The following is a 17,068-nucleotide window of genomic DNA, read 5'->3' on the forward strand; positions in this document are numbered from 1 at the left end:
CAGGTGTCAGGGGCCAGATCCTAGTCTTTCATATAGATGTCAGGGGCCACATCCTGGTCTTTCATACAATATCACAAAGGTAACAATCATCTTATATCACAAATAATGGGCCGACCTTGGTGTCTTCGACCCATTGATACAGTGAGAAACCTCACTTCATTCTACTGATGAAAAACTAGATGCTCGACTACAGAACCGGAAGAACCCAAACTAGACACAAACAAATAAACCAAATTAAAATTAGTTTATAAACCATGGATCTAAATCCTAAACCCAAATCCTAGGGTAAAAAACGATTTTACCCTTCCCATAATGGGCCTAACCAAACTTGGCCCAATAACACAATAATGCCCCCCTAAGGCCCATAAAGGACCAACTCATACAACTTAAGGCCCGCTAACAAAATCCTGAGGTCCACTTATGCTTCAAACAGTACAAGGCCCAAAACCTAACTAACGCCCAAAAGTCCAAACCCCAATCAAAGACCAAAAGACCATAAAGAGCCACTGCGAGGCGTACGCTCGGTATACACGACCGATCACCAGCACGCGCAGCGTACCGCTTGGTACGCCCATCATACTGGGCTGCTTGCCACCCTAAGCCATTTATTGCTTAACACATTCAGCCATAAGGTCTAATTCTCAAATCTCTTCCATTTTAGGGTTCTAATACATAAAGTTGGCAACTTTAACCCTTAGCATATCTTAATGGAACCCAACATCCATTTTTGTCCAACAATACTCATAATAAGCACTCAAACTCAGGCATGGACCAATAACAACCATCAAGATGACATTTTTATGCATCATGAACAACAAAGAGGCTGAGATCTAACATATCTAACTCCCGGAGTTGCTCAAACTCACAAGGAGAACCCATGGGACCAAATAAAGCTCACACATAAACCCTAATCTCAAACTATAATAATGAATCATCAAGGTAAGAACTTTATACCTTTTAAAGCCCACAAAGTTGATGAAGACTCTTGATCTAAAAGCTCAACCTCCACAAATTTGTTGGTCTCCAAACTCCTTCTTCTTGAATATACACAAAAATGCCATAAAGTTACTTTAAAAGCTCAATAACACTCAAATAATGAATTAGGGTTTCAATTGGACGAAATGAACAATGGATGTTGACGAGGATAGAGGTCCAAAGGCTATAATGATCTATAAATAGGTTTCAAACCCTAATTTTTAGGGTTTGACCCTAGCAGTCGTACACCCTGCATACACCACGTGCGCCCAGCGTACGTGGTTAAACCCCCAATGTCCAAAATGATCTCGTAGCCTAAGCGTACCAAACATACGCCCAACGTATGAGGGTCGAATTTTTCCAATGTTCTCAAACATAAAGGACCAAAGAAGTAGTATCCAGAGTCGAGTTTACAAGTACTACGGGACCATACTACCTTCCACATTTATCTGTACTTTCCTCAAGAATCACCCCGATTCCTCCAAGTTACTTCTCTAACACTCAGAGTATCTACTTGTATAACACCTAGCCCTCTAATACTATCTAATCTTAGTAATATGCAACTTAGCACATTCGTTTAATAGTTAGCTGATATCAAAGCACAAAGTAAGCAACACTCGAGCATTGAGTAATCCGAATCAAGCATCACTTAAACATGCCATTCTATCACTGAATGATCCAATACTAGCATTCAAGTCTACAAACTCATATAATAGGCATATAAAGGCATCTCTCTTAACATTTTATCATGCGATTGAGCAGATCCTTAGCCCTAATATATCATGTGAATCATAGATTAAAAATACATCCACAAAGAACATGTATGGGAATTTTGGGAAACCTTACTTGAGCTTAGTCGATTGCATGCACCACACACTTTTCTATTTTTAGAAATCCTTTATCAAAACATTTCTATGTATGAAAAATCTACCAAACCCTCGGTTTGAGTTCGAGCACACCTGGGAGTATGCCCGAATCCCTCAAACCAAGGCTCTGAAACCAACTTGTAACATCCCAAAATCCAGAACTAAAATTTTTGTTTTTTATTAAATAAAACATCAACCAAACGTGTTTATCAAAACCATAAGGAAATCATAGTGTATTAATAATCATCCAAAATACATCAAAGTCAATAAAGCGGAAAATCATGGTGTGTGCAATGTGATCATCCTAATCCCTTCCCTTTCGAACTAGTGGTACCTGAAACATAAGCAGAAAATCGTAAGCACAAAGCTTAGTGATTTCCCTAAAATAACCCATACCATACATACAATGGTTCTTGTCCGACAATCGGGCCCCGCCCGACATCGAGCCCTGCTTGGAACAGATCTATCAGTAACATGTGATAGGCCCCGCTCATCACACTCATCAGGCCTTGCCCGGTATCGGGCCTTGCCCGACATACATACAAACCATGCAAGGGTCACACAGACAACTAGCATACAAATAACAATAATCCACGGGTTGGACATGGTGCCTTTGACTCGCCAAACGCAAGGAGGAGACTTAACTCAATCTGCAGAAAAAATCAGATAAATGCTTTGACTGCTGATTTGGGAAATATTCGCACTAAATATGACCAAAAAATACCCTAATTAATAATAAGGTCATAAACCATAACCGAGAGCCCAAGTCCATAATCCTGACTCTTAGGGTAAAAGACCATTTTACCCCTCAAAGCTAAACCCATTTGATCAAAGCCCAAACCCTCAAAATGGCCCAAAAAGCATCCTAGGCCCACATCAGGTAGTACGTCCCGCGTACCTGACCTGTACGCCTCGCATACTCAAGTGACCTTCATCGGGTCTCATACATTGTACACACAACAAACTAAGAAGTACGCATGGCATATTGGCCAGAGTCCTATTCCTTAACCAAAAGTCTTAATCCCTAACGACCTTAACGTCGAAACCTTAGATCCATGTCTAATTAAGGTCTTAATCAATAAAGTTGGCAACTTTACTCCTTTGCATGCCTTAATGGGACCCAAAAATCGTTTTTATCCATCTAAGTCCATAATATGAACACCAACTCTAGCATGCTTCATCCAAACCCATCAAGATGACATTTTTATGCACTAACAACATCATAAATGCTAAGATCTAACATCATAAGCTCCTGGAGTAGCTCATACTCACAAGGATGACTCAAGGGACCATAATATGCCCAAAACAAGCCCTAGACCAGATCTATCACATAGAGTCAGCAAGATAGAAGCTTTATACCTCCAAATGCTAGCAAAATGGTTGAAGACTCTGGAACACCACGCTCCTTCTTCTTTAAAGTGAGCAAAAACACCAAAAGATCACCACCAAGGCTCAAAACACACAAAGAATAGCTAGGGTTTCGTGGGGAGTCTATAGAGGGAAAGAGACTGATGTGAATTATGAACATTGGTTTGGCATGCGGAATTAAATAACACACAAAGAACATGGTGATTTAGGTGTTTAAGAGATGCATTCGATTATGAAAGGTGTTTACAAAAAAGGATCTAGATCTAAATCTACATAATTAACACACACTAACACTCTTAATGTTACATCTCTCAAGCACACCTCTACATGTGGAATGAACCTCCCTTATATAGAGCTGTTTACATGTCTCTCTCTCTCTCTCTCTCTCTCTCTCTCTCTCTCCATCTCTTATGTCACAAGGCTATCTTACCACATGCAAGTGGGTCTACAAAAAGTCAAACCGTTTACAAAGTCATACATGGATAACTTTGTACCTAACATTCTCCCCCTCAAAGTTAGGAATTGATGGCGCGCTTTAAATCTTCCAAACTCGAGCAACTTCACGAACCGAGCCTCAAATGAGACACATGTAGAAATGAACATAAAATCTTCAATTCTTCCATGATTCTTCAATTTGGGTTCTAGAATGTGAGACCATACGAACCGAGCATCAAAAGGTAATTAGGAGTTTCTCAATCTCCAAAAAATCACCCAAGTTTGAGCATAAAAGCACACTCCAAAAATCTTCAATAAGTCCAAACCCATCATGAACCAAAATCACTTTCGAATTTCCAATCAAATCATTTCATAAGCTTCAAATAATCGAGGTCACATCGGTCTTCAAGTCCGCGTAATATGAAAAATTCAACTTTCGAATTTCCATATAAATCTCTCCCCCTTTTTATAATTGAAAAATGATTGTAAAACCAAGAAAGGAATGAGAAAGTGCTCAATTCGGAATTTTTCTATCAAAAACTCCCCCTTAACACATGACATAAACATTTTGCTTCAATCCGGAAAATCCAAAAAAAATTCAAATTTTAACTTCGTTTATGGACCGCCTTTGACAAAATTTCTCAAACTTGGGTAGAAATTGTCAATTTCAAAATTTTGCAGTGACCCGGTGCGCCCAAAACAGCCAAAAATGTGAAATTCTCCCCCATTTGTGAAACTGGGTAGAAAGCGTCAATTCGCATTAACTGCAGTGGCCAGAAATGAAACTTTTTCGATTGCTTAGCTTTTATTACCCCATTTTCGAAGTTGGGTATAAACTGCCAAACTTTCAAAACTGCAGGGACTACTTTCGAAACTTCTGCACACTTCTTCAAACTGTCGAAAATTTGACCCAAATTTCGAAATGTGTATAAACTGTCAAAGTTTTGAAACTTTAAGGACCAATTTCGAAACTATGCCTTTTTCTTCCAAAATGTCGAAAGTACATCCTGGGTGTAAACTGCCAAATCTTTGAAAGTTTAAAGACCAATTTCGAAACATCTGATGTCTTATTCTTCGTTAGTTCGTTAGTTCCAGTCGACATTTGACTCAAAATCTTCGTTAGTCATACCCGTTCTCACAACTATCGACATCAAAATATCGATACCAAACTTCGAAATTAAGTACTAGCCAAACCATCAGCCTTCGCTTTTGACTTCACTAACCCAAAATCAATATGATTGACATTAACCAAATCATCGAGAAATATCGATTATCAATTTCCCAGTCACTTCCCAAACCTTCAGTTCTTCGAAATTAGGCTCACAACAATCGACATCGAAATTTTGATTTTACATCTCAGTTCCATAAACATCGACAACTATTCATTGTGATTCTTTTGAAATTAAAACATCAAAATCCAAATCTTCGTTCTTTAGCTCCAAAATATCCCAGTCGCTATTAACCATCAAACCAAAAATCAACACGTCGATTTCATCACTTCGCTACCTTCATCAAAATACGACATCGTGACTCCAAATCAATTTTCAAATTGAAAATACTGCAACATCAGACCCTTCAAAATCGATCCAAAATCATCAATCGATTTCAATTCCTCAATACATGAGCCCTTCAATTCAAATTGAAAATATTGAAAGTATCGCATTTTGGTTTTCAATTGCTAAGAAACTTAAGAAATCAATCGAAAACAAACCAAATACAAGAACCCTTCGATTTCCCAACTCCAAATCAACACACCTTCGTTCTTTGCTTTCATTACAGAAACACAAATACCATCAACCACTTATATCAATTCCAAAACCGATTCGAACCACATCAAGTCATATAAGTCAAAATCGAAACAAATTTTGACTTCAAGAACAAACATCAGTCGAAACTTTCGATTCACTGAATCAACAGTTTAAAAAATCGATATTGACTTTTCAACTTGACTCGATTTGGGCCCGTGATCATCGTGAACAGTAGATTTCGAAATTTGGATAGAAAATGACTTTTGGTCTAAATCAAGAAAATATTGAATCACAATGAGTTTTGGACTTAAAACTCGATTCAAATGAACAATTGCAATTTGAGAATCATATCGAACAACAAATAGGATTGGATTGAGACTTGATCAATGGAAAAACAATTGGATCATAACAAGTGGGTTTTAAAAAAAAATTGATCCAATGAGTCAAAATGATCAAAAATTGAAGAACGTAACACACGCATCAACGAGATTTAGAGAGATTATAGATAGAGTCACTATAAATGTTCCAATTGTGATGAATGTAGCCAAACCGAGAACCGTTTCTTCAAAAAATCATGTTGATCTTCGAAGACCCGCTCTGATACCAATTGATGTTAATTATGAACATTGGTTTGGAATGCGGAATTAAAGAACACACAAAGAACATGGTGATTTAGGTGTTTAAGAGATGCATTCGATTATGAATGGTGTTTACAAAAAAGGATCTAGATCTAAATCTACATAATTAACACACACTAACACTCTCAATGTTACATCTCTCAAGCACACCTCTACATGTGGAATGAACCCACCTTATATAGAGATGTTTACATGTCTCTCTCTCTCTATCTCTCTCTCTCTCTCTCTTTATCTCTTATGTCACAAGGCTATTTTACCACATGCAAGTGGGTCTACAAAAGTCAAACCATTTACAAAGTCATACATGGATAACTTTGTACCTAACAGACACTGGTGAGGGGAAAAGTCTTGAGTCCATAATGGTGCTTAAGTAGGGGCCAAGACCCAAAATTAGGGTTTGGTGACCTGCGTACGTACACCCGGTGTACGCATGGGTACGCCCAGCATACGTCATCAGCTCCGTGACTCACTTAAGGGAGTACGCCCGGCGTACTCCATATTATGCCCATCGTACTCAAAGGGCCAAAATGTAATTTCTTAAAAATAAACTCAAAAGTTGTAAAGTACCTGAATTTGATCGTTACAGCTACATACAAACACATACAATACATGAAAGAGTCATAAACACATACAATACATGAAAGAGTCACAAAGACAGCTATCATACTATATCATAATCCAATGGGCCGATATTGGTGCCTTCGACCCGCAAGTCCTGTGAGGAGATTCACTAGAACTACTCATCGGAAGCTCAACCACCACCTCAGCAATAGAACAACCAACCCAAGCTTTCTAAAGCCAAACCAAATCAATCCGCAGCCAAAAGCTCAATTCTACTCAAGTTTGACCAAAAGTCAACTCGGTCAAAAAGTCAACGGTCAACGGTTAAAGCCAAACAGTCAACGTGCATACCATTACCATGTCGTGGCCTTCCTTAGCCATGCCAGGACAAAACAGTCGATTTTTCAAACTCTGTCACGCCCTGGTCACCTTCGCCACACTATGGGAAACTGTCTGAAGTTCCATGTCTTCATTAATCGCTTAATCCTTATAGATCTAAATCCAAAACTTCATATCTATTCCTTCTCAATGACTTAATGGATAAAGTTTCCAACTTTATCCATTAGGACTTCATCCAAAGGTAAAATCATGAGCCTTAAGTCCAATAAGCACTTAATATGACCAAAACTCAAACATAGGATCAGGAACACTCAAGCTAAGACATTTTTCTCACTAACTCAGAAGTTCAAGACCATGAGAAAACCATATCAAGTTCTGGAGTTCCTCAAACTCAAAGAGCATCCAAGAATAGGACCAAAACATCCAAAAATGGTCTCAAACTTCAAACAAGAAACACAAAGGTCAAGATATGAACTTTATACATCCAATAAATCAGAAATATGGAGAAGATGTTGGATCCAAGCTTGTTCCTTGCTTCCTTGCACCAAGATGAACTTCTTTCTTCTTCAAGTTTCACCAAAAGAAGACATTAACCTCAAGATCAAGCCACTAAGCTCACTTCCATGGAAGAGAGGCTAGGGTCCCTACATGAAGGGATGGAGGTTGAAGAAGATGACCTAGAATGGGGGTTAAGATGCTTAAATATGGGAGCAACCATAAAAATATGTGGGCTTGGGCCTGAACAACTGCCACATTGTGGCGGCCTTACGTCACGCCGTGGTGGCTCCATAAACGTGCGTCCCTTTCCAACATGGCCACATCGTGGGCATCGATGCACTACGTCGTGGCACATAGTTTTCTTTAAAACTCCATCTTTAGTCTTTGACAAAAAAAGGCTTAACCAATCTGGAACACGGGTGTTACATTTATTCTCGTTTATTCCTAATAACTACATATATGGTACTAACTGACTATACATATAAGGTTTGAAAACGGCCCAAGCTATATAAGTTGGAATATGCATACAATACACATACGCTAATAAAAATGAATGTGTGTTAGTGATTAATATAGGAGTAACCATATCTCTTTATTTTTTTATTAGAGTAATATATCTATATGTGAGTGTGAGTGTTGGATGATCGTTGAGATCATTGAGTCGTCTTGTCGGGGAGATTTCTCTAGTACCAAAGATCTCTTACTCATGGTATAATTTGTCTGGTTGATATACTTTGTAAGATGTAACGTACAAAATTTCATGTCAAAATTCTCATTTATAATATAAAGCAAACATCCCAATTTCATTCCAAAGATATATAACTAACAAGGTATAAGTTTGACAAATCAAAAAACCAATATCATAGTATCAAATTATAAAATTATATAGTGCGAAAATCATCAATAGATGCGATGAAATCAAGCTGCATCCTTTCTTTTACTATCGGAACAACCCGAAACACTTTAAACTTAAAACCATAAGCACAAGGCTTAATGAGTTCCCTAAGATGCCACATAAAACAAAAAATAACGGGCTCATCCCAACGGTTTGTTTCAACCAAGCGGGCTCAGCCCAATGGTCTTTTTCAACCAAGTAGGCCTAACCCAACAATCTATTTCAACCAAGTGGGCCCAACCCAATAAGCATATAATCATACATGTAAGATTCACAAAGACAAAAAAACATACCATGACACCTAGTGTCCTACATAGTATAGTAAGAAGACTCACCTGTATCCCATAGCTGAATCTGATTAGTTGTAGTCCCAAAAGCTCAGCTACACGAACCGCCTAAAACAAACACAGGAGTGTATAGCTCAAAACTTACAAGTTTGATCTAAAAGTCAAACTGATAAAAAAAAAAGTCAACATACAAGGTCAAAGTCAACGGTCAATGACCTGCATGTCGCGACCCTTGATGAGTCGTGCGTGATCCACTAAACGAAAAAATAGTTGGGAACACTTCAAATCGCGTGGTAACCCTCAACAAGTCGTACCATGATTTTCGTCGAAACTTAACTCATTAAGCTCTAAATCCTTAACTATAGAGGTTCCAATTCTTAGATCTAGTACCCTACAATGAGTTAATGGATGAAATTCTCAAGAAGATAGGACAAAACAACCCAAAACCTAGATCTAGCCTGAAACAACCCAAAACCTAGATCTAGCCTGAAATAAGCATAAAGGTGGAGAAGCTTTGCATCATACCGAGGTCCAAAAACAACTCTTGCATAAAAAAGAAATATCATGTGCAAGACTGCATTAGGGGGATTGTTAAAAATTGTGCACTCGAACTCTAGCTTGTGTTGAATAATTTCGCGAAAAAACTTTATGGCTGTTGGTTAATGTTTTGTTTGGAATAAATTGAAGTGATGCAACTGAGACTGAGTTGATGAAAATGGATGAAAACGATGTCAAGGACAAGTGGACAACATCCTGTTGGCATACTTTTGGTCTCAGGTGTATCAGTGAAAATAATAAAACTGAAAGGGCCGAAAGTATAAATTCGTGGGAAAAATTATTAAGCTCATTTCTGTTATATTTTCGGTCGACTATATTTTAGAAAAAAACTCGAAACTAGATGTCTAGAAGTGGCCGATTGTTCTGCAATTTCTGTCCCTTTTCTCGATAAAGGAAGTTTAATATATTTTCTATTGTTGATTTACAATTGTATGGTTTGTTAATTCTTTGTTGATTGTTCAAAGTTGACGTGCGAATTGTAATGTACATGGTTGGTAGAAATATGAACAGATATACGTGTTCCATGGACACGGTTATGGTCAAAGGTTTATAATTATATTCTTTAAGCCTAGTGCAATACAGGTAGGCGCTTCAAAGCAATAACTTGGTCTTGTTTATATAAAAAGAATCACAAAGCTGCTTTTTCCATACATACCTAATCATCAATATATCGAAAAGCAATGTCTTCTTCAAGGGTAGACTTAGAAAAGTATCGAATTCCACTAGAGGAGATTATTCGGGCCACAAGAAACTTCAGCTCAGAAACTCAGATCGGAGATGGTGGATTTGGTATGATCTACAAAGGACAACTTTCTGAACACCAGAAAAACCGCACAGTAGTCATCAAACGCTTTAACAGGAATGGATATCAAGGAAACAGTGAGTTCTATAAGGAACTCAACATGGTTTCTGGTTTCCACCATCCAAACATCATTCCCTTCATTGGTTACTGTGATGATGCCAATGAAATGATCATAGTTTATGAGCATGCTATACATGGAAGCCTTGATAGCCATCTCCAAGACCCGAATAAGTGGCGTTGCATAACATGGACACAAAGATTAAGGATTTGCTTAGGGGCAGCAAAAGGGCTCAAGTACCTTCATTCGGATATAGGGAAGAACACAGTAATTCATGGAGACGTGAAGAGTGCAAATATATTGTTAGATGAGATTCTGCAAGCCAAAATTTCTAATTTTGGTTTGTCAAGATTTGGTACAAGAAATCAGCCACATACCCATCTCGTTACAAAGGCTTCGGGTAAGACGTTTTACCTTGATCCCATTTACAATGAAAGAGACGAAGTCTTGAAAGTATCAGACATATACTCATTTGGAGTGGTACTCTTTGAAATTTCAAGTGGGATGCCTGCTTATCGTGCAAAGTGCTTTGTAGATGATAAGGAACAATATCTACTGGACCTAGTCCGAAGCTACTATGATGAAGACGAATCAGGTGTATTCAAGAAGCTAATTGATCCGGTTATTAAAGATCGTATTGATATGGATTCTTTTCATATGTTTAATGAAATTGCACACCAGTGCATTAATTTGGACTCGAAGAAACGTCCTACGATGGATAAGATCATCGAGAAGATTGAGAAAGCATTAAGTATTCAAGTAAGTCTTTTTATTTAATAATTTTTAAGGAATTACATCATTGGCTTGTTTATGGGACGCACTAATTTGATTTTATATTATTTTATTGTTTTTATATAAGTTGGCTACAGATTAAACAATTAAGCCATGTATCTGTAAATCCTACAAGAACTTGTAACGACTTTACAATTCATTGTAAAAAGCTCGTTTAAAAAAACTCTTTTATAAAAAGCTCCTACAATAAGTGATAATTTTTTTCAAATGTTTTTCATTTTGAAAAGTATGTACCATGTAAATGTCTCACGTGCCTTTGGTGTTTACAGTTGAACCACTGCAGAGACTTAACTGATACGGTGAGTTCTTTTCACTTAATACAAATCTTTCTTATGCCTCTTGTAACTATGAGATAAGTAAAAGAAAAAATATTTATGTTCCTTTTATTTTTACATTAGCCAAATTGAAATTTTTATATATCCTTTTGCAATAACTTGTAATGGATGAATTTGAATTGCACCTATTGTAATCAAAACATTCCATTACTTAACCAAATATACTTCTTTTAACTAGCAACAAGTTTAGTTGTTACAAAATAGGTGATGATATATATACAAATTTATTTTAATTTTCAATTATAATAATTAAAGACCAACAAAGGCATGGAACAATTTTGTCGTTTAGTAAAAAAATTTATGAAGTAATACTTTCAGTTTACTGAATAACTCTATTGAAATAATTTTTCAGTTTTTTAATTTAATATGTTAATACCTATTGACTATGACCAAATAAATAATATCATGCTCTTAAAATTGTAAACACTAAACATATTGGCAATTGAAATATACGATTATATATATATATATATATATATATATATATATATATATATATATATATATATATATATATATAAAAGAATGAATTGGTTGGTACGATATTACCATGGTGTTTGAAGTTTTATATCATTATTGTATCATAATTATTCAATTGGTACATTCAACCAACCAAATATGCATGTGGACTACCAAACATATCTACAACCAACTTTCTAGGTTCGGTTGGTAGCATGTTGGTTGGTTTTTAGTGGTAGAAATTTGACAGCCCTACCAACAAGCCAACAAGACCTATTGGACACAAACAAACTGGTTTTCTAATATTCATAGAGTAAATTCTAAATATCTACATATTACTATTATTATATATAACTTAGGTACCTTCGATGTAAATGTTTACAGATCAACAACATAGAAGAAGCATTCCCGGAAGATGATGAAAATATATTGTCCACTGCGGAACAAGATAGAGTGAGTTCACACCTAAATTGAAGCTTCCTCGTGTTTCATGTAACTCTAGGAGAATCTCTAAACCATATTAAAACTCAAATATTACACCAAATTATCAACAAAATACACACACACACACACATATATATATATATATATATATATATATATATATATATATATATATATATATATATAATGGTTCATATGAGAACATCAAATTATGTTAGAATGTGAGAACATATTTAGGCCTTAAGATCAAAAGATTTGACGGTTATGATCGAAAGATATTATTAAAATTAATTTAATAGTTATGTAGGGGTAAAAAAGTAATTGTAATATGAGATAATCATGGAAAATAAGAGAATATTTTGAGATTGTTAAATTTTGGTATTTAAAAATATAGATTTTTTAAAATTATGAAATTTTAAAATCATGAAGTTTATAAATGTATAGTTATAGACTAATCTTCCGGTTAGCACTCATTATATAATATCTAATATATATACTAACTAAATCCCAATTAAATCGCTAGGAGTGGTGGCAATCAACATGAAATTAAGGGAAGGAAGATTACGATGGTTCGGACATGTCCGTCAGAGACAACATAATGTTGCACTTAGGAGGGTGGAGACGGTTATTTTAGACGGTGTGAGAAGGAGAGGTCACTCGCGAAGGAAGTAGAATGACAACATGATGTTAAACTTGATTAAGTTAGGTTTTTTAGAAGACATGACCTCATATAGGATGATATATAGGCTTAAGATTATGGTAGAGTAGTAGCGTAGTCATATATGTTTTAGTGTTGGTTCTACTTGTTTCTTAACTTTTCTCCCTATTTTATTATTTGCATGTATCCCTTAGTTTTTCTCCTCATAGTATTGTGTCGATGATTGTTCTATGTTTTATTGTCAATTTTTGTATCTATTCTAATAAATGAAAGTTTTTTTTGCTACATGTCACATTTTCATTCAATTTATCAAATGTTATTTTGTGGTTATTTTGAATTAATATCTTTTTCACATGTCATTTATGAGTTTTTCTATTTTAATAAATTCCACATAATACTTTAATTTAATAATTACAATACAATAAATATAGTAATAAATGAATATCAATTTCATTAATGGATTTGCCTTCTTCTTTTAAATTTCCAAATTAAAGCTCATTAATTTATTTTGTTTATTTATTTAAATTTAAAAGATAAAAAAATCAATTTTAATAGTTCATTATTTTTTCTTATTTTCTTATAAATCTATATTTATTAGATATTTAAACCTTTATATTGAATTTTTTTTTAATTAACTCATATAATACATAGGTCTTACACCTAATACTTTATTAGATCTTGTAGTCGGTTGATTTTTGTTTTGTTTACCCCTATGAGTTTACCACGGGTAGGGGTGTAAACGAACTGAACGTTCGGCGAACAGTTCGTGATCCGTTCGACAAGAAGTTCGTTTATGTTCGTTTATTTAATAAATGAACGAACATGAACATAAATTCTCGTTCGTTTAACTAAACGAACAAACATGAACAATGGTCTCGTTCGTTCAATTATGTTCGTGAACGTTCGTTTATGTTGTTCGTTCACGTTCGTTTATGTTCGTTTATTTAAGCTCATTTTATGTTCATATATGTTCAATTATGTCTGATTACATTACTATTTTAAATGTTTGTTTATGTTCATATATGTTCAACTGTGTTTATTTATCTACGTTCGTTTATGTTCGTTCGTTTATGTTCATTTAGCATGGTCGCGAACATAAACGAACGAACATGAACAATGTAGGTTTTTAAACGAACGAATATGAACAAGAAAACTCGTTCGTTTATTTGTTCGTGTTCATTCATTTGTTCGGCTAACTTAAACGAACGAATTAACAAGCCCTTGTTCGTATTCGTTCGGTTCGTATACAAGCCTAACCACGGGTATTTGCTCCTTAATGTATACTTCCTTTCTTATTGTAACTATTTGCCTACTTTGTTAGTGTTTACGATTCTTGTAGCACTACCTATTTCCCAATCTAACTATTTATTCTTATCTTTTTCCTTTGAGATTTAACGATTGATCCTCAATGTAGTTAATTTATTAGATTGTTTTCTTTCTTGTGTTATTTGATATTGAAGTGATGATTACGTCGTTGCAGGCTGCAGGGAATCTTATTGTGACATGTATGCTCTTTGTTGTTTCCAATATATTGTATCAATTCTTTTATTTTTATTTTTTTGAGTGGGGTGTTTTTTTTAGAAACATCTAAGGTTGCCAACTATCATACCGCCTCTTACCTACTGGTATCTATTTGTATGGGACATGAGATTTTGTTGTAGTTGTGGTGTATATATATATATATATATATATATATATATATATATATATATATATATATATATATATATATATGTAGAGGTTCATTTGAGACCAATAGTTTTTTGTGAGACATGGGGACAACATCTCAGCCTTTGATCAAAATTGATCCTATGGCTCATCAAAAAACGTGATTAAGAGTTATTAATGTACCTGATTTGTTAATTAAGGGCAGATTAGTCATTTTTAGGTTAAACAGATCATCAACATACCTGTTACAAAAATTAGTTTCATATTCACGTAATCAGGATCTTTATCTCCTTCGATCTTCAAGTCTCATGCCTGATCATCGTTGCTGTAGGATAGATATTCATTGATCGATCAATTATCCTTCATATCAAAATCATCATGTTCACAAAATCAAGATCTTCATCGCCTTGAATAGGTATGTATTTCTACCAGATCAACGTGATTTTGAGATTGGCATTCATTGATTTATCAATTATCCTCTCCTATCAAAATCTCAGCTATTAAATTCACGATTTTAGTGATTTGCTAGTTCATCTTCTTTCTTCTTCATCTGATGATTGTTTGAGTTGGAGTCGTTCAATTGTAATTGCAAAAATGGGTCAATATCTTCATGATTTTCTTAATAATTTTTGTTCAATCGCAAATTGCAAAGCACAGAAGGATAAGTAAGGATCGATTTTCTTCAATTCATCATCAAGAAGGAACAATTTCTCCTTTATAGAACAATTTCAACAACTCATCATTAGTAGCAATTGATGTACCATCTATTTGAGGATAAAAGAATTGGAGTAATTATTTGATACGCCAACTGTTTGATGAAATGCCTAAGAGAATAATCATAACTTAAGTTCTAATGCATTTAAACTCTAGACATGTTCCTAATTAACTGCTATCTAGTAGCAATATTATGGCGCTCAAGTGTGAACTTTACATATATAGGTTGAAGATAAGCACAATAGAACAAAATCGTTACATCAAGTCAAGTGATCATGCACCTTCACTAACCTTGAAATGGAAATGGATACTTATCAAAAGTTTTTTTTTCCTTTGGTTTGCCTCTAAATGATTAAATCATATTCTTGTTGATATAAATGTTATTCTTTTTCCATCATATTTAGATAAGTACATTAAATGGTGCATATATGAAAGATTGGTGTAATCATTGTAGGTAAATCTCAGACCATGTTGATGCTTGAAGCTTGAAGCTTGAAACACGTTTCCTCTTTGTTTTTATTATTTTGATTATATGAGTGAATGGTTTTGATTATTTACTATCCTCCTTGTCAGTATCATGTGAAGTAAATGATGAATTTGGACCAGTTTAGCGTGAAACAGAAGTGGTACTTGGTCCCATTTCATCATAATTTTTTATTACATTACATAGTACATAGTATATTATTCTGATTAGAATAATTGAAAAACATTACTCATACGTCCTTACTTATTCAGAAAATTAAGTTTAGAATACAATTTTGTAAATATTTATACAATAATAAATATTAATGGAATAGTTTTTTGTAGGTCAAATTAATGATGGTGCTGAAGAATCACACTCAAGCAATGAACTCATTTCAACTAATGATTATTTAGTTTGGATTCTGGATATTCTACATGTACAGATATATGATGTTATAGTCTACTTTGATTTTTGTTTGTTGAACTACTCAATTAGTTCCATATTTCGTTTCGAATATGATACATGATATAGTGCACATATTTAATGGTATAGTCTATTATTATATGTTCTATATTGATAATACTGATATCTTATTGAAGTGTATAATTCTATTTTTAATAATTTATAAGTGTAATATTCTAATATACATTTATAAATGATGATGTAATTGAATATGTTTTCTTACTATGACTAATATTCTAGATTTGATTATTGTTATGTGTTATATTCTACATTGATATTTGGTGTTGATATAATCAAGTAGTGTTATATTTTAAAAAGCTCATTACGTATAAACTTCTGAAAACTAACAACATATAACATTATTCTAATAGAATGTTCTACATATACTACACATTATTTTCATGTAATAAATTAACTTATTTATTTAAAAACCTATAACATAATTTTATTAGAATACAGATAACATATTACATTATTCTATTTGAATATTCTACATATACATATTATTTTTATTTAATAAATGAAATTATTTAATAAGAAACCTATAAAACTATTCAATTAGATTATCAACATGATACATCATGCGTTAGATTCAAATATTGTATCTAGTTTGATTATGTTTTCTATTTCATATTATTAGCCATTTAAAAGCTTTGATTTCAGCATTATATGACCTTAGTGTGTTTAAGTGCATCATTCTAATGATAATAAAAAATTTTAATTTTTATTCTATTAGAATATTATATGTATAAACATTTATACTATTAGAATATTACACAAATACGCATTGATTTTAAAGTTAATACCAGAAAATCTAGAATATTATCATAATATTATTCTATATGGTTTTTTTTTTTTTGTAACTCAAAGTAATGATGTTGTAGAGGAATCTCACTCAAGTAACATATTCATTGTAGCTAATGGTTCTTTGGTTTACATTCCAGATGTTGATTCTAGTCACACCTGATATAGATACAATATTTAATGATATTAATGATGAGGCTATGATTCTCTACAACTATATTTTAAATGTATCAAAAACATT

General features: G+C 34.0%; 1 protein-coding gene across 3 annotated transcripts; it reads left to right on the forward strand.

Moving 5' to 3' along the window:
* Positions 1-9,800: 9,800 nt before the first annotated feature.
* Positions 9,801-13,003, forward strand: LOC145160326 (putative receptor-like protein kinase At5g59700). Of its 3 annotated transcripts, XM_079079491.1 has the most exons (5): positions 9,801-10,428; positions 10,564-10,787; positions 11,090-11,119; positions 11,999-12,067; positions 12,582-13,003. In XM_079079491.1, the coding sequence occupies exons 1-5, from the start codon at positions 9,849-9,851 to the stop codon at positions 12,600-12,602; spliced, it is 924 nt and encodes a 307-aa protein (XP_078935617.1). In that variant the 5' UTR covers positions 9,801-9,848; the 3' UTR covers positions 12,603-13,003. The 3 variants fall into 3 exon arrangements, with proteins under 3 accessions (XP_078935617.1, XP_078935602.1, XP_078935609.1); XM_079079476.1 differs by having other exon boundaries at positions 9,801-10,787; XM_079079483.1 differs by lacking the exon at positions 11,090-11,119 and having other exon boundaries at positions 9,801-10,787.
* Positions 13,004-17,068: the final 4,065 nt, after the last annotated feature.

The sequence above is a fragment of the Lactuca virosa genome, chromosome 1 (assembly GCF_052849685.1).
Source record: "Lactuca virosa cultivar CGN04683 chromosome 1, Lactuca_virosa_CGN04683_v6, whole genome shotgun sequence".
NCBI lineage: Eukaryota > Viridiplantae > Streptophyta > Magnoliopsida > Asterales > Asteraceae > Lactuca > Lactuca virosa.

Bases quoted from the DNA above. Each gene is read 5' to 3' on its own strand.
- LOC145160326 (XM_079079476.1), top strand. From the start codon at position 9,849: ATGTCTTCTTCAAGGGTAGACTTAGAAAAGTATCGAATTCCACTAGAG. The intron at 10,788-11,089 runs GTAAGTCTTTTT...TGGTGTTTACAG, and splicing joins AGAAAGCATTAAGTATTCAA to TTGAACCACTGCAGAGACTT. The intron at 11,120-11,998 runs GTGAGTTCTTTT...AAATGTTTACAG, and splicing joins GCAGAGACTTAACTGATACG to ATCAACAACATAGAAGAAGC.